The sequence below is a fragment of the Phaethon aethereus genome (genome assembly GCF_964289735.1).
Source record: "Phaethon aethereus genome assembly, chromosome: 3".
In the NCBI taxonomy this organism is placed as follows: Eukaryota; Metazoa; Chordata; class Aves; order Phaethontiformes; family Phaethontidae; genus Phaethon; species Phaethon aethereus.
The window spans coordinates 62,039,230-62,060,153 of NC_138576.1; the positions used below are offsets into that span (position 1 = coordinate 62,039,230).

Sequence of the window (20,924 nt, forward strand, 5' to 3'; positions counted from 1 at the left end):
TTCTGCTAACTCCTGATGCTTATAAAACAAAGGATACCAAAGCATAACAGGTAGAAAAGCTCGGTTACCACCTTGGGTCTGGGGACTCCTATCACACAACCCACCTGATTCACTGTGTACAGCGGCACCAAGCTACAGCTGTTGGTGTGTGACGTATCACAGTGGAAATTTTAAGAGGAGGGGGAAAATCCTGAAAAAAATCCCACATTAAGAAGGGCATGGCAGGCAAAAAAAGATAATACACACTAAGACCAAATGTATTTCGGAAACAACATCAATGCTCACTTCAAACAAAAGCTAAGGACTTTGAAACTCCTTCAGAATTTGCTAATTGTAGGTCATAAAGAGAATCCTTCAGCTCACATCTGTAACAGATTCAATAGCAGACTAGGTTGAAAAGGCGAAGAACAAAACAATTTGAGAGCTGCGTTTCTGTCCCGCTCCCACACCTACTATTCACACTGTCACAAAAGGTGTGTTTCAGATCATCTTGTTCAACCAGTTAAATCTTTTTATCTGTGCAAATATTTGTTTCACATTAATGCGGCTACAGCTTTTAAAGACTTCTGTTATCTTTACTGCTTATCTTTCAATGCCAGAGCTCTGCCTGTCCCAGATCTTGGTCCAGTGGGGCTGCAAAATGCAGAAGTAGGAGGGAAGTGGTATGGAAAGGGGACAAGAGACCAGATACAATCTAAAAACAAACAAACAAGAGCAGAATGTACAGCCCTGGAAGTCAGAAGTTCAATTCAATGTTAATTCCTATTTGCCTGAAATGTTTACAGATGTACATTTATAGAAAATGGAGCTGATGAAAAGACTGTCATTACAGCAGTAAACACACAGGAAACTGTACTGAAATGCTGTACCTATTTTTATCCATTTTTATTTTCAGATACAGAAAGGTATGTGCACTTAATTATACATAAATTGAGAAAAACAACATGGAAATGTGCACGCACATGGATCACCTAGTATATGATCAGGACTTTCTCCCAATAACTCAAAAAAATTAAAGACTACATAGGACACTACAATGAGACACACTACTGAGACCCACTTTTACTTCAGTTCTTCAGGTTATAATCTTTCCTTCTTCCCTGCTTCTAACCAAACATCCCCATCTTTTTCCACCTGCCGGCACTATTTATATAGGTAATTCAGTCCTCCTCAACAACAACAAAAAAAATCCAGTTTGGGCCAAAATCCGTTTTCAGCCAGATCACTTTCCTGAACGGAGCTACCGGCAAGCTGCAGAGCCGCAGCGCCCGCGCGCCGGGGGCCGAGGAGGGCGAAGCTGGGGCGGTGGCAGCTCAGAGGCAGCCTGGCTGAGGCAGCTCTGGGGCTGCAGCCAGCGGCAGCCCAGCTCGGAAGACAGAGCAGGGCGGCTGCTGGTTCTTCGCCCCGCTGCCGAATTGGCTTCAGCTCCTCTTTGGAACAGAGGGCTGGGAGAGCCAGAGCGCGCTGGGAGAGCCGATGATGAAATCTGTGCCTGCACACCCCTGTGGCTTTCATGCAAGCGAGTGAGATCTTAGATCATTTCAGATACAAAAAACCCTGATGTCCCAGATCGCACCTCAGATCTTTACCTATCAAAGAATGTGCTTTAATAGCAATTTGTTTGCTGCTGTTTCTTCCTTTTCTTTTTTCCAAGGAAATATCATTTGTCTTTCAATAAGGACATAACCAAAAGCTATTTTCTGTAACACAGTGTATTTGGAAAGTGTTTTCTTTCCCCCCCGCTTCATTTTTCATTTTTGCACTTTTTTTTTTTGTTTGTTTGTTTTTGGGTTTGGTTTTTTGGCGGGGGCAATGGCCTTTCTTGTTATGAGAAAAATACATTCCTGGAATGTCTCAGCTCAGGGCTCTCAAAAACAATTACTTAGGCATTTGATTTGATCTGCTGGTTCTTCCTTTCTGGGTATTCAGGCTTTATGAATCTCCAGTTTGGTCAAAGGTTAAAGTGAACCTTTTCTAAAGTCATACTCCAGAGCCTCACGAGGCCCATATACATCCACCCTGGGTTTTAAGGAAAAGGAGTCAACTCACTATTAGCTGCACACAATAGCAGTAACTTGCTGGGTTACCAAAGGAAGGAAATTCAGAGAGGGAAAGCTGCTGATTCATACTTACGTTGGGAAAGACAGATGGAGGGGTGAAATGATGAGGGTGGAAGAAAAAAATTGGGTCCCCTTTAAATTGGTGAAAATTGGGCACTGCTTCAGTGAAAACAGGAAGGGGAACAGAAATTCAAGTACATAATTTAGTAGCAAGATACCTTCAAGAATATCAAAGCACTTCATAAGCACAAGCAAGCAGAGTACTTTGAGAGTACCTCAAAGGTACTTTATCTTTCGCGTTGTGAGAAATTGCTACATCTGTGCTTCACACACAAAAAAAACCCACCCATGAAAGTATATGGAGGGACAAAACATGTTTCTTGAGTTGTTCTGGCTGCTAACTGGGCTTCTCAGGGGAGCGAAAGCTAGCAAGGATAATCTGTCAGAGTTATCTGACTCACAGGAGTGAGCGATAGGGAAGATTTCCAGCTGGCTGTCTCCATCGGGCCTTTCTGACCCATGATCTACTGAAGGTGGTTCTTCATGGCTTTGCTGCTATGCTCCTGTTGTTAGTCTGCCTTTGACAGAGCAAAACCCAGCTTAATTACATTTTCTGTGCTTTATATGCTCTATTTGGCAAGTGTCTGAAATCAAACTCCTCTTCCTCAATGAATGCATTATATAAAATAATGTTATCCGTGGGACAATAATCCAAATAAGTTATCCATGGGACAGCAATGTGCCCTGGTGGCCAAGAGGGCCAATGGTATCCTGGGGTGCATTAAGAAAAGTGTGACCAGCAGGTTGAGAGATGTTATCCTCCCCCTCTACTCCATGCTGGTGAGGCCTCATCTGGAGTATTGTGTCCAGTTCTGGGCTCCCCAGTTCAAGAGAGACAGGGAACTTTTGGAGAGAGTCCAGCAGACGGCTACAAGGATGATTAAGGGACTGGAATATCTCTCATATGAGGAAAGGCTGAGAAACCTGGGGCTGTTTAGTCTGGAGAAGAGAAGGCTGAGAGGGGACCTTATCAATGTCTATAAATACCTGAAGGGTGGCTGTCAGGAGGATGGAGCCAGTCTCTTTTCAGTAGTGCCCAGTGGTAGGACGAGGGGCAATGGGCACAAACTGCAGCCCAGGAAGTTCCACTTCAACATGAGGAACAACTTCTTTACCGTGAGGGTGACGGAGCACTGGAACAGGCTGCCCAGAGAGGTTGTGGAGCCTCCTTCTCTGGAGACCTTCAAAACCCGACTGGCCGTGTTCCTGTGCAGCCTGCCCTGGGTGATCCTGCCTTGACAGGGGGGTTGGACCAGATGATCTTCAGAGGCCCCTTCCAACCCCTACCATTCTGTGATTCTGTGATTATATGTTTACTAAATTTAAACAAGTAACTACTCAAAGACATGGAGTACGCATCATTCTTACTGCTATGATACCTTTATAGTAAATACAAGTTACTAGCAGTTTTTACTACTTTTTACTAGCAGTTAGTGCTAGATTTTTGTGCCTTCTCTAATGGTGCAGCATATTTGTCCAGTAATACATTTTGCGTATCAGATTTTTTCTAATCTCATTCTATCTGTTAAAAAAAGCTCTTTAAAATTTTATCACATGCCTAGACGCAACTGTTACTCAAGGTTTGTCAGCTCTGCTCTCTATTAAATGAAAAACCCAAACAGATTGAAGTAACTGATTATAGTTCATTTCAAGGTACAACGCTTGCCAAAAAATAGATATTTTGAAGTTCTGATGATAGTTCATTTCAAAGCACATTTCCCAAAAAGTATACACTTTACAGTTCTGAAAATGTACAGCAATACACGTTTTAAAAAAATACAGTTTTAAAGGGCTTATTTAGAAACCATTGTAAAGGAGTGTTTGGTGCTTAAGGTATAAACTAAAGCATACACATAAAGGTACACATAAAACTAAAGTGATTTTTTAAAAAAATCCTTATTAAGTTGCAAAATTTAACTTCCTAGGGAGCAACTGTGAAACTTTGCCATCCTTCTACTGAACTGGGGTCTTAACTGTAAGTAATCCATCCCCATACCACAAAGCAAAGCAGTTCTTTTGGGGGATGGTGGCACTGGTTTCTTCTTTATTCTTGTTTTTTTAGTGAGAAGGGTTATTTTCTGGTTTTAGTAATCTTTTAGATTCTAACATACATATTTTTCACAGTTACACACAGATTAAATTTAAAGTCCCTTGTATTATGGAAACAAAGAACGTGCAACTTTTATGTTGTCCCATTAAATATGCTGCTGAGTAAAATTGAGCTGCACACAGCCACATCCCTCCAGCCACCTGCTTGGACAAAGAATTGATTGTAATCTATATGATAAAATAATCCTCAAAATTTATGACAGCTGTATGACATCTGTGTTTTACTAGATCCCAAATGCCAATTATCTGCATTTAATGACAATAAATTTTGATACAGAGGAGCTAATTTACAAGGAGAGAAGGCCCACCATGCCTTAAAGACCAACCCTCCTCCACTGTCCACACCAGCTGTCCTAATTTTTAATCCAGGCTTTTTAACATTACAAAATTGATTACAAGTTTCTCCATTTAACAGAAATAAAGCTGTATTTAAACCAAGTATTTTACATGCAGAAGGAAAAAAGCTTAGGAATTTAAATATTTCACCTCCAGAAAGCCCAAACAGACTTGCATGAGTTGGCCTTACCTGGAGCCATAACTTGTTATTCACCGCATCTCTCCCCGTAGCAATGCACTGAAATGTAGCATTCTGCCCTGCATTGACCTCTACATCCCCCAGCCTCAAGAAATGTGGAGATTTATCTGCAGAGGGGGAAAACAAAAATTACACATAATGCTTATTGCTAAAAAAGGTGCCAGCAACATTACTGTCTCCCCAAAGATGCATGTTGTAACAACCTTTGCCTAAAAAACAGAAACAGAAGAGAGAAAATTATTTGTTTCATCTCTGTTCGAGAAGGAGTGCTTTCAGTCCTTTCCCTTCTCCCCTGGTGATTCTACTAACTTTATGTTATACATGAGTTATAATAAAGTCTTCTAAAAATCAAAGCCAAGAGAAGGACATCAAAAACCAAAATGTCAGCAGCTCTTTACAAAAATTATCCCAAAGACTTCCAACTGTATGAAACCCATGCAAACTGAGAAGAAACCAATTAGCAGGATACTGCTCAGACAAATAGAGGGGTACTATTCAGATTATTTGCAATCTAACTCAGAGCTCTCTTTTACTAAATTAAATCATTTGTGCTATTCAATATAGTATTTCAGGAGCTGACAAATCTATTTCCCACACTGACAAAGCCCCAAGGAAAGCTCAGCGGCAGAACAACCTGAAGGATTTATTAGATGTAAGAAAGCCAACAGACACATTTGAGGAATGGGTACGTTACACAGCTCTCACCCACCCCTTTCTCAAGAACTACTAATGAAAACAGTAGCTGAACTGTTATTTCTTTGTACTTACTAAAAAAACCAACCAACACAGAGGAAAAAAGAGCAAATTGGAACAAACAGAGTTTAGACATCAGAGCTTATCTAAATACTGTATCATGCTGATAATCTGCCATCGTAGCTGTACCCAAGTGTCTTTTATTTTGGCACTTAAAAAAAACCACAAAGGAAAAATAAAAAATTAAAAAAAAAAAAAACAAAACACAGAAGAAAAAAAATGAAAGCCAGATACTGAATCCGAGTACAGCTTTGCTGAGTACAGACATCAGATAGCTGGGCTGGCTGGACTACAAAGAGGTAACTCACTCAAATACCCTGTAAGCTTGGTACCCCGAGAGCTATGGTCTTAACAGGTTTGGGATAGAAGAAAACAAAATGTGAAGTTGCCATTGCAACTTTATTATTTGGCATCATTTTGCAAATTGGGGGGTGGGGGAGTGTTTATATCTTGATCATTTCAGAAAGCAATGACAATGGCACCCATGAGGTACATTATAATGAAATTACATTTTAGAGAGGGTATGTCTAAAAAAAGATCGTAAGAGTCGAACAGAACTAAATTAATTAAAAAAAAATGTGGTAACAAGTGACAGTAATGCACTGTAATAATTTCTTCCTCACAGCTTTTTATTTGTAGAATATTCGCATTAGCACAACTTGTGTTTTCATGTGTGTAATTCTTCCCCAGGATTAAGCAGGGAAAGGCAAACATAAATGCCGGAAGTCTGTCCACAAAACGAAAACAACAAACCCCAATCCTTCAGTAGTTTAATAGCCAGAAGGCTTTTTTTTTTAATTAAAAAAAAAAAAATATCTGTTGTATCTGTTTAAAAAAAGTAAAAAAAAGAAACAAAACAAGGGCATGAAATCTGGTAAACCTCCTACATGCATCTGCCAATTCAGTTTTCTTTAATCAGTGAGTATGCACATTAACATTAAAACCCATTTTGATTATGCACACCAACTATGGTATGACTAAAAAGACACTGAAGAATTTCTGCTTTTATATTCCTGTATACTTTACTTCTGGCAGACAAAGATTTTACCCAGGTAAATTACTATTGCAACACTACATTTTCCCCTGGAAGCTCCAGCAAAAATACTATTGAAAGAACAAAGAACATCGTGATCAAGTGATGAAAACTCAGCAGTCTACAGCAATATCAAATATGTCCTGAAAGGACAGAGAAAAATGCAGCTCTTAATCATTACTTACCACAAGGGTAGCTCAGAACCTGGATGTCATCAATGGCAATGTAGCCATTTCTCCCATCTGAGACTTCAGCTTCAAATATTACCTGTCAAAATGAAAGAAAAAATGTTTACAACACTCATTTCTACAGAATTCCCACAGTGGCAAGCGTATAGATATAAGACACATTGCCTTTTTCATTTAGTTGAAGTTCCTACAAGGTTTGACGACTGAATCGAATATTTATTAGTTAATGTATTGCAGTTCCATACCATTCATATACATGACTTGTTTTGGATTTGCTGCTTATGGCACACCAGAAAAGCATGTTTATTACCTCAATTAATGGCATACTGCTTTCACTCTACTAAACGTATAACCATGATTCAATTCTGAAAAAAATGCCATTACTTTCAGATAGGTTCAACATCACAGCACACAACTGATCAACCAATTTTAACAAAATTTATATTCTTGTCGGGGGTCACAGTATAGTCCACAGTCTCCTGTAACCTTCTGCAGCATAACTGCGCAGGAAAACATGCAGCGGCACAGAAATAGTGCAGCACTCCCCAGTGGCAACGAAAAGAACAGCTGCAGCATGAGATTTATGTAGTAGTCATTAACTTCATCCTTCATTCTTACAAGGCAGTGGGGAAATTGCTGTGCGTGAAGGAAAAAGAAGAGATTGTCTTCACATCCAACTTCTTGTCCCACCCCAAACGGGCAGCAGCAGCAGCAAAGAATTGCTCTTGGACTGGCCCAGAGCAGAGAGCTGTCTTTTGCTACACAGGTAGCAGGACAACACCAACTGACCAGAACAAATTTGTTGTCAAGATTCATGCTTCCTTGTAGGGATGAAAAAAAGAAGAGTAGAATATGGTGAAAGTAAAAGGAAAATAATCAGAAGGAAAAAAAAATAAAGGATGAAGCATGAACATCTAAACTAAAAGGAAGATGTGAAAGAGGAAAGCACACCAGTAAAGACTGAGTCAAGTGATATGATACCAACTTGCAGTCATGATTGCCCAAAATAAGTGTCTGTTGGGGTCTTCCGTGCAAGACAGGCTTAGAGCAAGTCAGCTGCTCTGAAGATAATCTTTTCAAGTAGTTTACATCTCCCATTCTTGGGGACAATGTAAGGGAGCTGCAAGAGCAGCAAAGGCAGTAGATTAACAACTCAACGTACCCTGCAGGTGAGCAGGACAACACTGTGCCCATCAAGCACCTTTCTCAGGTCTTTTTACTGGGGGATCCGCATGGCACCTTGCTAGGAAGTAATGACCACTGTGGTATTCAGTCTCAAGGGAGTCCTAGGAGCAAGCAGCTCCCATCTACCTCTGAAGATCCTTTTGGTCCTCTCATTCACAAGAACTACCCTGGCATTTACGCAACTTGGCTCTGAACACTGCAACAGGAACACTTTGGTGTACTTATGCTCCGCTTACTACACTTCCTCACCCTTAACGTCCCACACAGACATGAAGTACAATTTATCTTCCCACCAAAGGAGGCAGGGACCCTAGGTGGCCTGTTTAAAGTCAGAACTAATTCCACAGCCTCCAAGGGGGGAAAAATAAGGAAAACTTCCATGGAAAGGTGGATATGGACATGTTCATTATGTGGTTCACAGGGTCTCCCAACTTCTGCTTTGACTGCAGAAAGAGGAAACCTGTGGGACATGTATACTTTGACGATACCAGGCTATAATCCCTCTTCCAACTTCTCCAGAAGTTCTTGCTGAGGTTCTGGCTGCATTTCACTTTTTTTTTTTTCCTCCTTAATTTTAATTTTATCTGCACCCCAGTGCAATTAAGTTGCAGAAATCACTTCATTCTCTGTCTCATCCTCCTGCCTTGGCCAACAGCAGCTTGATGGAAAGGAATTTAGTGTCTACTGGTCCTACTTTCACTCCCTTGTCCAATGACCTTTCTGACCTGAGCACTATTTGACAGTGTCCACCAGCTCCTCGGGCATCTTCAGAGAGCTGGTACTTGGCTCCCAGTAAGGAACATCAACATGTCTTTAATAATTTGGATTAATCCTCTTTCTTTTATTTTTTTAAATGGTTGTATGGTGTGGAAGACAAACAGTAAAAAAAAAAAACTATATTTAAAGCTCTTCTGTTGTAAATTTCTTTACAACACAATACAGTTCTATCACACACAGAAACTTTGTTTCCTCAACGTCCAGTTAAGAAATCTGAGCATCAGTGTTAAGAACTGGACTAAATTTACACCTCACTCTGAACTGGGCGGTTATTAAATCATTTGGAAGTAATTTAGATCTAGTTCCCAGGGAAGCTTGGCCTCCTGTAAGTGTGTCTTTCCCCTGGCTGTTGATACCTTCCTACACTGGGGGCAGAGGGGAAAAAGTTACCTTTCTCGAGACAGAGTTGTGAATGAATTTACTTTTGTTTTTCCTACCACTTGCAGATTAATGTAGTTAATCCTGACCCTTGAGGAGTAGGAAGTTGAAGAGGGGAAAGAAAGAGGGGAAAGAAAGAGGGGAAAGAAAGAGGGGAAAGAAAGAGGGGAAAGAAAGAGGGGAAAGAAAGAGGGGAAAGAAAGAGGGGAAAGAAAGAGGGGAAAGAAAGAGGGGAAAGAAAGAGGGGAAAGAAAGAGGGGAAAGAAAGAGGGGAAAGAAAGAGGGGAAAGAAAGAGGGGAAAGAAAGAGGGGAAAGAAAGAGGGGAAAGAAAGAGGGGAAAGAAAGAGGGGAAAGAAAGAGGGGAAAGAAAGAGGGGAAAGAAAGAGGGGAAAGGGAAATTCACAGGAAAGAGTGAGATTAAGACATGGACATCCAGAAGAAGGAAAAAAATCCAACACAACAAAACAAAAAACATGAAGAAATACAGAAATGCAGGAAGCCTACAGAATGTTAGAGGGAGTAATGTTTATGAGGCAAGTAAAGAAAACAAAGTGATCAAAAAGACAGAGATATTGGAGAGCTGAGATTTCATATATATAGTGCTAAATTATTTTTATTTACATTCTTAACTGGTATAAATACAGCTATGAAACATACTATAGACACTACATAGCAAAAAGTGTAGCTCAGTTAAAAAATTCTTATCAGGCTTTAATTTGATAACACCTGTTCACATTTAAAATGGGAAATGGAGAAAGGGAATTGCATATATAGGTGAAAACAGCAATTTCAAATGCTGACAAGTCAGACCAGAACCTGAGGTAGCTCTTTTCCTCACATACGCACACACCACGTGAGAAAAAACAGACTGTTGAGCTATTCCTTTCACCAGAGAAGGTTTATCCTAACAAGACACCAGTGCTTTGGGAATGAATCCCGTGCTTAGTCTGCACTGCTGTTCAGTTTACAGTGGCTTAAACACTTTCATTTTAGCTGAAAAATAATTCAGATTATCACTCTAGCCAGAACACATTAGTTGCCTGTTCAACTATAAATGTCTTTCCACTTATTACAATTTAATTGGATGCTCATCTAGTGCACTTCTGAGAGACGCTCGCTTCCTGTAATGGGGACAAGAGACTGGTTTAGGGGCTGAATTGGGCTTGCGCAGAGCAGGGTTGTGGAGACAGCTATCCTGCCTCCTTCGTACCAGCATCACCGCAATGAATGAGAATGGGAAATGCTGAACAGCTCAGGTAATTCAAATGCTACTCAAGGGAATTAGGATTTGATCCCTGAATCTTCTACACAGTTCCAAGGTGATACTCAAATGGTTACTTACGTCTGCAGATAAAATGGCATGTCCTTGTTTATGAAGTGCCTGCATTCAGATGCAAATGGAGATAGAGTGTCAGAACTCTCTGATCTGGACACAATCCTACGTATTTACCCATCCCTAATGCATCTCTTGTCCATATATTGGTCCATTTTCCCCCTAAAACCATGCAAGCTTTTAGTGAACACAGTATCCTTTGGGAAAATCCACAGGTTTACTACTGACAGCGTTAAGAGCTATTTCCCTTTGTCTGTTTTGTACCTGGCTTCCTTTAATGACCCAAATCAGCGACAAATTGATCCCAGTCATCCTGCTATATTATTCAGAACTTTGTAGACCTCTATTCCATGTCCCCAGGTAATTTTGTCTCAAATTTGAAGAGTACCAGATTATTCAGTCAATCTCATATAGACACCATTCCTTTTTCTTTGATTATTCTTCTCATCATTCTCTAAAGCTCTAACTGCGCTGTATTCTTTGAAGATAATGAGCGCAGAGCTGGCACACAGTAATCAAGATGTGGGTGAGTCATAATTTATACAACAGCATAATATCATTATCTAATTTATACTGAACTTCCTTCACCATTCTTAACACTGCAGTTGCTTTTTTTGACCATCACTGGGCTCCAAGCTGACATTTTTATGAACCCCACGATCTTGCTGCAGAGTGCCAATGGCAAGCTCAAAGTCTATCGTTTTGCGTATGAAATTAGGATTTTATGCAGTGTGCGTTACTTTATATCTCTTTCTCTACACTAAAATGTGCCTGCCGTTTTATTGCCCCATCACTCACAATTGGTGATATTGTGATGGTCCTTCTACAGGTCCTTGCAATCGCATGTTGGCCTTGCTATTCCAAAGTAGCTTTCACCTACAAACTTTTGTCTTCGCACTGTTGTCTGGCCCCCACTCTGGTCCCTTATGAACATGCTGAAAGGCACAAATCTCTACAGGATGCCTTGGTAACTATGGACATATTGACAATTTATTCCTACCTTGAACAACTACTTATCTATGGAAGGACCTTTCTTCTCACAGAATGGCAGCTTCGCTTCACTAAAAGCTTTTGTAGAGGAACATGGTCAAAAGCCTTTTGGAAACTTAACTAGCCTGTATCAATCAGATCACCCTTACCTATATGCTTGCTTGACCCCTCTAAAGGGCTCCAAGGTTGAAAATTAATCATATGATGTGTAACATAGAGCAAAAAAGAGGGGGAAAAAAAAAAAAAGAAGAAAAAGAGTTGGTTTGTGTGAGGCACTACAAAATAGCCCATACTTCGTTTTCGTATCCCAGGTCTAAAATGCAGATGATGATAATCACTCTTCACGTAAGATTATTCCAGAAATAAATGTTCATGAACAACTTAAATACTCAACAGTATTTGAATGCAATGGAAATAGTGGTAATTGTTACACCAGAGACCCCTGAAGGGATTTATATGCTGAAGTTTAATGCTTAAGAAGTACTCAAATCCTCACATTCCTACACAGCCCTAACATTATATCCTGTAATCGCCATAAAGACTAAGACTGCACTTGTAGGAATATACAAAATATACATCTTAAGGAGTTGCCTCACTGAATTTTTCACTCTTGTGACGATCCAAAAATTTAGGTATCTTCATTATTAGCTCATTTGAGACACTGATCAAAATAAGCATTCCCAAAGCATACCTAGTCAATTAAGTATAAAATGCAGTCAGGAAATAGGGAGAACAACACTGTAGCCCAAAGCCTACCCATAGAACATAATTCTCCCTAGGTTTTGTAAAAGTTGCCTTCTTGTAAATTATATACCACCATCACCAAGTGGGGTATTTTCAGTACAGTTTGAGACCTTCTTTGTCCTTCCTCCGCTTGATTAGTTCTGACTACTCGCAGTATTGAAGAAGGCAAGAATCTCCCACAGTTCTGACAGCAGTCCTGTTAGACCATCATATATGTTAACCAAACATCCATACATCAATTAAATAAAAATGAGTATTAAAAGGTTTAGTTACAACAGAAATGTACTGTTTCATTGATTATTTTCTCCTGCTAGGCTCTAACACACATAATTAGAGTGCGCTGAAAAGGAATTTGAGATTAAAGAAAAATTGATATTGTAATTTGAAGTTGCAATTCAACTTGCAACACATTTTTGTTCAGCTATAGGAGAGCTTTTACCAACTTAATTATCTGAAATCAAACTTGTAAATAGATTAATTCCAATGCTTGGTGGAAAGGTATATTAGAGAGCTGCAAGCAAACAGAAGGTATCATGTCTGTGATAAATCACAGGCCAAAAAAAACCCAGCAACAACAAAAAAACCCAACTTCAACTAGAGTCCAGAATTACTGGAAACTTTGTGCTCTTTCCTCCCTGTTCCAGGATGCATAGTCCTGAGGGTGTGCATTTTGATCTATGTTTGGCATCTCCCACACCATTTCTATTCAACTTGTGAATAAAACAAATGAAGAATAAATTACTTAGAACTAAAAGAAGCAGTGGAATTGTATTAATTAACCTCACCAGATAGGAGTTATGTTAACCTCACTAGATATAAAGCCTTAAAGTCTTTCATAAGAATATAAAAAGAAAACATTTGATTGGGGTTTTTTTTCTGCTTCATACACATCTCCTTCATTGATTCATTTTAATTTTTCTAAAAGCACCGTAGCATGACTCCAGATATACTTGAACCTAATAATTATACTAGACTTGGTTATGATTAAACAGCACATAGCAGAAAGTTTGGTTTGTAGTAAAATAACTTTCTCAGATGAAAAGCCATGAACAGCAAGATCAGTCCAACATAAGATAAAACACTGATGAATCCTACTCGCTGACAAGCTTCTGGTTCTATCCAATGTTTTTTCAGTGTTAAGCAAAGCTTTTAATTACCAAGAAATTAAAAATTAATATAAACATGAAAATAGTATCATGTTACAAAAGAAATACTTAATGGAAGAAAGAAAGGGACTGTTAAATGAATTTTTACATAACATATAAAAATTTTATTGACATAACAAAGAGCATTTCCCTTATGAAAGTTATAGATAATTTTTCTGAACTAATTTAGAAATCATGAAAACATAATTACTGCCATTTGAATGCTTAAGTAGTGCTGTAGGGCAACCTTTGCTGCTGACAGGGCCCAGGAGAGTTTCTAGCACAGCAAATCAAACACTTGGGTGAAAACTTTGGGTTCTCAATTCTGCCAAGTCAGCTAACACCCTATTACTTGTTTTTTCCTCAATAACACACCTCTCAAGACCGAAAACCAAAGGAGTTAAGGCAATCTTCTCGCTAGCATCCTTATCAGCAGAGCTGGTCAGCTCACGGATTCTTCGACTGTCTCAGAGCTGCCTACAGGGAACATACACACAGACCCCTTCTCACCCACAAATTCGTATTTAAGGTCCACTCAACATGGGGAAGTCTATACGCCCAAGATTCATCTCAGTTCACATTCTCTGGTAAGGAACCACCCAGGAAACATGTCTACCAAGGGTCCCAAAGGGTAATTCTTCAGAGAATTTATTAGTTGTGAGGTAGCTCCACTGGTCTATCCCATAAAAAAAGAAAGGGGGGACAGTGTGGCATGGGATGATGACCCCCAACCCTAAAATTGTCTCTTTACATGTAAGCAAGAACTGCAGGGGAGCTTTAGGTGACCTAGACAATTTAAACACGAGGAGAGTTAGTGACAATATTTTACCTCCACAAACAACATACATTCTGCAGGAAAGCACATAATTAAGACGAAGCCTTTGAAAGGCCGGTGTGACACAGCTACCTGATGCAGGGGAAGCTAGAGACCAGACTGTGATCCTGGAGACCCCTTATGTTAGTTCGGAACACAAGGAGAAAACTCACACCCTTCCACTTATCTGTGCTTACTTAAGTTGCTAATGCCAAATGTTTCTTCTAGGCTGATGTCTAGAAAACGTCTGGATGAAGCACCACACACAGCAGAGTTACAGCTGTTCTGGCTTTGGAGCAGTAGTAGTTTATCATCTGGGAATACTTATAGTCTTACAAAAAACCACCCTGCTCTTTACTGACTGAAGTTGAAGGAAAAACATCCTTAGATAGTCTGTAAACACAAGATCTTCAATAAACCAAAACATTTGTTTAAGGGTGACAGTTCTTAAATGACTGAGATTTTAAAATAACAACACTGCATACAAAAGAGTGACTTTTAACCATGGGAAACAAAAACCTTGATAGCATTGTAAATCATAACCTTTAAAGGCTAAAGCTGGGACAGCAGCAGTAAGAGACAAGCTAAGAATCATTATGAAATACTTTGCTGATTTTTGTGATAGACCAAAACTTTAAGAAAATAACTTCCCGGTAGGAAAGAAGCAGTCCTTTTGAACATGGGTGGCTACTAGAAAATGCAGCAGTACAAGTCAGGCATGATGCCACTGTACTTTTCTAAACCTAGAGCAGAGACCGGTCCTTTCTGATTTTCAGTGACCCTTGGGAATTCCCTGCCATGTGGGGAATATTTTTTTTAAAATATGCTCCATCTTGAACCATATATATTCCCAGACAAATTAGTGATACATTTGAACACATTCAGGAATCATTACCATTATCCCTTGAAGTAATACCTGCATGAATACTATACAGATAAATAAAATTCTCCACCTTTTCCATATTAAATTTAAAATAAAACAAACAAAAAAAGACAACTTGATAGAATTAGTCTACGAAGAACTGCAAAAAATAAGCCAAGCAGACTGAAAACAGCAGACAAAATTCATAGGTTCATGCTGCATCTTACAGATTGTCTTCTAGAACAACTTTTTCCAGTCCGTATCAGAGAAAAATTATCTAAAATTGCTTATATTCAGAACAGCAACCAAAAAAATTTCAAACACCTACACAGAAAGTCCAATCCATACCCATGCATTTGCTTGCTCCAGACAAAGATGCTGTTCAAAATCACTTTTTAATTCCAGTAATCACCAGTCAAGGTGCTGACAGGTACCATGGCTTCCTTTTCTCTCCCTTATCTTTTCCGCGCCTCCATAATAAAACTCATATGACTGAAGCTATCACCCTCTACCACTTCCTCCAAATGTTCACACACAGCTTGCTTGAAGAAGAGCAAAAATCAGTGGCCAAAGACATGTGGTTGTCCTAAATGATGACAGTTGCTAGCATCAGGAAGGAAGCAAACACCAAATAAAGACAAAAATGCACAGTATCTCCTACTCTGTGTCACCATGAACATGGAATAATGTCAATACTCAGGAAAGTTAGAGGACAAAATATCTTCCAATACAAGTGGAGGGCAGTCTAATGTATACAGTTTAACAGATACTTAATAAATACAGATCAAATACTGCCAAGGAAAAAAAAAATCAGTAGGAAAGAAAAAGCAACTCACTCAAAGCAATGGAGAGGTTATGTCAAACAGTACTGTGGAGATCATTGCATCAGCACCTGCCTCCACTAATACTGGAACTAGCACTGTTTGTGCAGGAAATTAGTCTGACATATTCTTTCCAAACTGTACTTCAAAATGCAAGAGTTCTATCCGCAAATTCTGTATACCGACTTATTTTATCCTCGGTATTTTTGAATTAATCACAACGTGTTGGTGCTGGACAAACAGAGAAGATGACAGCCATCTGTACAAACAGCTTATGTCTAAAGACACAGGAATTATGACATCAAAACATTCCCTTGCTCTCAGTCTTGTCTTGCACAACATCCACTAAGCTGAACCGAATCTGGCAGAGTTGAATCTGGCAAGGAACGTCAAGGGCAACAAGAAGGACTTCTGTAAGTATGTCAGTAGCAAAAGGAAGACTAGGGAAAATGTTGACCTGCTGCTGCATGGGACAAGGGCCCTAGTGACAAAGGTGGTGATTGCCTTCATCACCTCAGTCTTTGCTAGTTAAGATCGGCCTTTTGAAATCCATGGACCCAGAAACCAAGAAGAAAGTCTGGAGCAAGGAAGATGTGCCCGAGGACCAGCTGATGGCCACCCAGCTGGAAAGTTGGTTGGCAGAAAAGGACCTGGGTGTCACGGTGGACACCAGCTTGAACATGAGCCAGCAATGTGCCCCTGTGGCAAAGGCCTGGTATCCTGGGCTGCATTAGGAGGAGTGTTGCCGCCTGGTCAAGGAGGGGATCCCTCCTGTCTACTCAGCACTGGTGAGGCCACATCTGAAGTGCTGGGTCCAGTTCTGGGCTCCTCAGTACCAAAGAGACATAGACATACTTGAGAGGCTCCAGTGAAGGGACATCCAAAAACAGTGAAGGGAATGGAACATCCCTTACATGAGGAAAGGCTGAGAGAGCTAGGACTGGTCAGCCTGGAAAAGAGGAGGTTCAGGGGGGATCGCATCAATATGTATAAATACCTGAAGAAGGGAGGGTTCAAAAGGAACAGAGACAGGCTCTTTTCCATGGTGCCCAGTGACAGGTAAGCAAGCACTGGCACAGGTTGCCCAGGGAGGTTGTGGAATCTCCATCCTTGGAGATATTCAGAAGCTGTTTGGACATGGTCCTGGGCAACTTAGGTGGCTCTGCTTTTGAGCAGGGGTGTTGGACCAGATAACCCTCAGAGCTGCCTTCCAACCTCGACCATTTTGTGATTTTGTGAAACTGCTGACCCCAAAACCGATTTGATTTCACTGGTATTAAATAGAAAGGCTAATGTTCAGTGTTGACTATACTTCTTCCATACATTCACTGTAGTTTGGATTACATATAACACCTTTCTCTTTAGAAAATGTGAATTGAAAATATTCATGTATACATTTTACAAATATCAATATTTGCTAAATGTATTTTGCCAGAATGCCAGCCCCTGACTAACACCTGCTTGTTTAGGACAATTCCTGCCTATGAATCATTTCTGGGATGATGGGAGCACTATTTGTGTAAGTCACCTGGACTACCCAACTCAGAAAGGCTTGCCATCCCCTTCCACTAGAACCTAGTAAAAACATAATATAATCTATCAAATAAGAAAAGTTTTGAGCTATGAAAGATTCCACAGCAACCATTTTTAGCCACAAGTGTTATACATAATCACTCAAACTTAACAAATGAAGTCCATGAAGAAGGAGAGACTCTTTCAATCAATGAAAGAGGCAATATGCCTCAAACAATCTTCCCCCTATCCTCTGCACTTCTAGAGTGAGCTCACACAGACTTGGTTGCCAAATGCTGACATCTGAATAGCCCTAATAAGGAAGCTTTTTTAAACCCAAAGCCCAAAACCTCTTGTGTTAATTCCCATTTGTTTCCATGGGAAAGGATCATGGCTGCCCTGGATTATGGAGCTGATAGATATGGTAGCTCCTAAATTATTTTGTATGCCGTTTTTGATACTTTCTTGCTTGTTTTTTGCACCTCAAAGCTTTTCTGTATTTTGGTTTAATGAAACAGAAGTTTAAGAGAGCAGTTGCTACTGCCTTTTGTGTGATGGCCATTTGTTTATCAGTAATGACTACAAACCCATCTATTTATATACACACATATATATCTGAAGAATAATCATAGGACCCTAATTTACAGGTTGAACAACTGCATAGAGAAGGCAGCAGATGCAAGTTCTGTAGAAGCACATTACAGCAAAGAAATCAAGTATAAAATGGCTTTTGTCACAGTGAAGCAACAGAATGCAAGCTAAATTCTGTTAACCATGCACACATTAATTCATTGCTCCATAGTAGTATCATTCATATCAGTTTGACAGGCAACACCTTTACTTTAGGACAAGTAGCACAGTTCCCACATAGGGTTAAGATAGATGAACAACCCCAAGCCACGCCTAATAACTGGTTCGACTCCTTTTTTACTGTTCCTACCAGAGCTGAAAGAAAGAAATTGCTCGTGATTGGCAAAGTGACAGTAAGGCCTGTCAAATTCACATTTGTGAATGCAAAGGCAAAAGAACAAGGTAGTTCTCAAGACCATGATGCATTGAAAATATGAGAACCTGAAGAAGAAAGAGCTTAAACCAATTTGTGCTTCTGTCTGCATAAACTAATATTCCTTTTTAAAAAATCAGAATATACTGCTGTAGATACACAATGGTATCCACAGCTTCTTCCTCTTTAAACTTAAGATGTTTTTGTGAAGTAAAAGAAAAAAAACAACCATTCAAAACAAAAACGAAACCAAATCCAAACAGAAAAACAGACTCACTAACTGAATCTTTCAAAGTATATTAACTGACATCCTCATGCACACCATGTCTAGGGTGTACACATGGGACCAAGTTTTGCTAATTTTGCCTTCAGCGAGACTACTTAGCTAGACTACAAAGAGAAAGACCTTGAAAATGCATCTACATATACCAGATATGCCAGACCTCCAGATACTCAGATTCTATTTCAACAAGTATCTCTGAAAATTATCTTCCTACTTCTGAAAACATTAGACCAGTAATGTTGAAACCATTTAAAGTGTCACTATTACTTGGTTATATGCAATATCACATGCCTTGCTTAATGAAACAAGACAAGTAAGATTAATTTCCTAATTTCCTAGTTAAAGCACAAACTTGCATTTGAGATTGTGACAGTGAAATATTTCTTTTTCAAAGTACTTCTACAGAAGAAATGGGTAGTAAAGATGATGAAGCACCAAAAGTAATGGCTGTGGAATCTGTCTGGGCTATCAATAAGATAAACATCAGTCAGGAATGATACAGATCTAGTTTACCCCACCACTAGCCAAGGCCAATATGTTACATTAACTCAAAAGGAATTTTCTATATATATTTTTCTGGGATATTTTTAAAGCTTTCAGGCATCATATCATTAATAACAAAAGAATTAAATACAGAATCTTTGTAGTTTCTTCCATTTATTTGGAGCAGAAACATAGAGCTATTTACCTTATATTCTCAGTTTGCAGGGAGAAATAGAAAGGAGCTAGAAGCTATTACGGAGCTGAGCAATGAAACCGGATCAAAGTGGAGAAGACAGGTTACTGACAAGTGAAGTCAGGCACATCACAGGAAGATAAAAATCAACAAGACAGAGATTTGGGGGCAAAGAACCTCCTCTGTCCCCCTTAAAACAGTTACCTTGAATATAGCTACTAAAATCTTAGTAGTCTTTTTCCCTTCTGCCTTTCCTCTATTGATCATCTGCAAAGATTACATTGACTGCCTTTGAGCAAGCAAACTAAAATGAAAAGTAAAACAAAGGAATGATGAATCCTAAATTGAAGAGAAAAAGGTGTCTCCATTCTGAAACAAATCCGTTTTCATTTTTTAATTGTTGAAGACTAATCGTAAGCAGACATTCTTTGTTTCTTCTGTATGTGTACCACATAGGCTATTTTGGCTACCAAAATGATTAATGCTTATGGTCTCTGGCACTGAGCATAAATTTATCATTTTTCTCCACAGAAAGAGGAAGGCAAAATACTCACTACAAGAATGAATATTGTCTCTTGAAAGACAGAAATAACCAAAAAACATTCATACTCGCATCCTTTGAACTTTTTCAGGATAAAGCACCAACTTTTTTTTTTTAAACTGTTCAGAAAAATAGCTATGAAGCACCAAGTCGTTACTATTATTGAAGCATTACTATTATTGAACCAGCTTCTCCTGTTATAACTAGTAGAACAAACCCTCTATCATGGCTTCTTTTAATTTCAGACACATATTTTTAATGTTCCTGTAAAATCATTTCCTAACAGATGGATTATTAAATGGCAGAAAAAGATTGCACAGATGAATACTAACCTTTCACCTCATAAAATTACAAGTTTTATCTACAATTAAGCAGATAAGAGAGAAGGACGTCCTTACTAGCAACCTTCTGAAGATAAACTTCAATCCCAAAACAAACACATTTTACAATGTCTGCTCTCAAGGTTCATTGTTCATTATTGTAAGCCATTGTAAGTTATTAAAGAATGTGCCACTGGCAATTACAGGAAAGTCAAAACCTGTATTTAAGCTACCCTTCTTTCCAACAGGGGGGTGGGGGCATTCTCCCACCAGTGGATCCAGTTATATCTGTATCACAGCATGCTTCATTATGTTCAACACGGCGCTTTTCACTTACATGATATTTTATAAAAGATGACAAAGGCGATTCTTGAGTGGGAGTAAATTAGGGATTGCAATTGAAATGGTGATTCCCTCCTCACCAGACCCAGGCTTCTGCAGTCACAGGAAATTATCATCACATTCAGTTCACAAAGGTTTGCAGCTCATCTGTGTGTTACACTCACCACAGGCCACAAGAAATTCCCAACATTAAAACACAACTTTAACAACCACAGACAAAACCCAGGCAAAAGCCAAGAGTACATCGCTCCACCACAGCAGATACTGAAGGCAGCGCCGGTGTCTCTGCAATAAATTCTCTACTGTTTTCTACTGCAAAATCCATGTAAATTTAAATTAGCAAAAATCACTGCAGAATGCACATTTACATATGAAAACGATTTATTTTCACATTCTAAAGGCGAGCTACAAAAATTACCCCAAATCCATCTCTGTGTGAAAAACTACAGGCCTTCATCT

General features: G+C 39.3%; 1 protein-coding gene across 2 annotated transcripts in view; it reads right to left on the reverse strand.

Annotated features, from left to right (window-relative positions):
- Window positions 1-20,924, reverse strand: part of PTPRK (protein tyrosine phosphatase receptor type K) — a gene marked incomplete at its 3' end in the record, with an annotated part of 414,479 nt that overhangs the window by 220,962 nt on the left and 172,593 nt on the right. For both annotated transcript variants that reach the window (XM_081997619.1, XM_081997618.1), the window contains exons 4-5: window positions 6,736-6,817; window positions 4,756-4,871 (exon numbers count right to left, since the gene is read on the reverse strand). In XM_081997619.1, coding sequence (XP_081853745.1) covers window positions 4,756-4,871; window positions 6,736-6,817 — 198 coding nt within the window. The remainder of the gene's footprint in view (window positions 1-4,755; window positions 4,872-6,735; window positions 6,818-20,924) is intronic.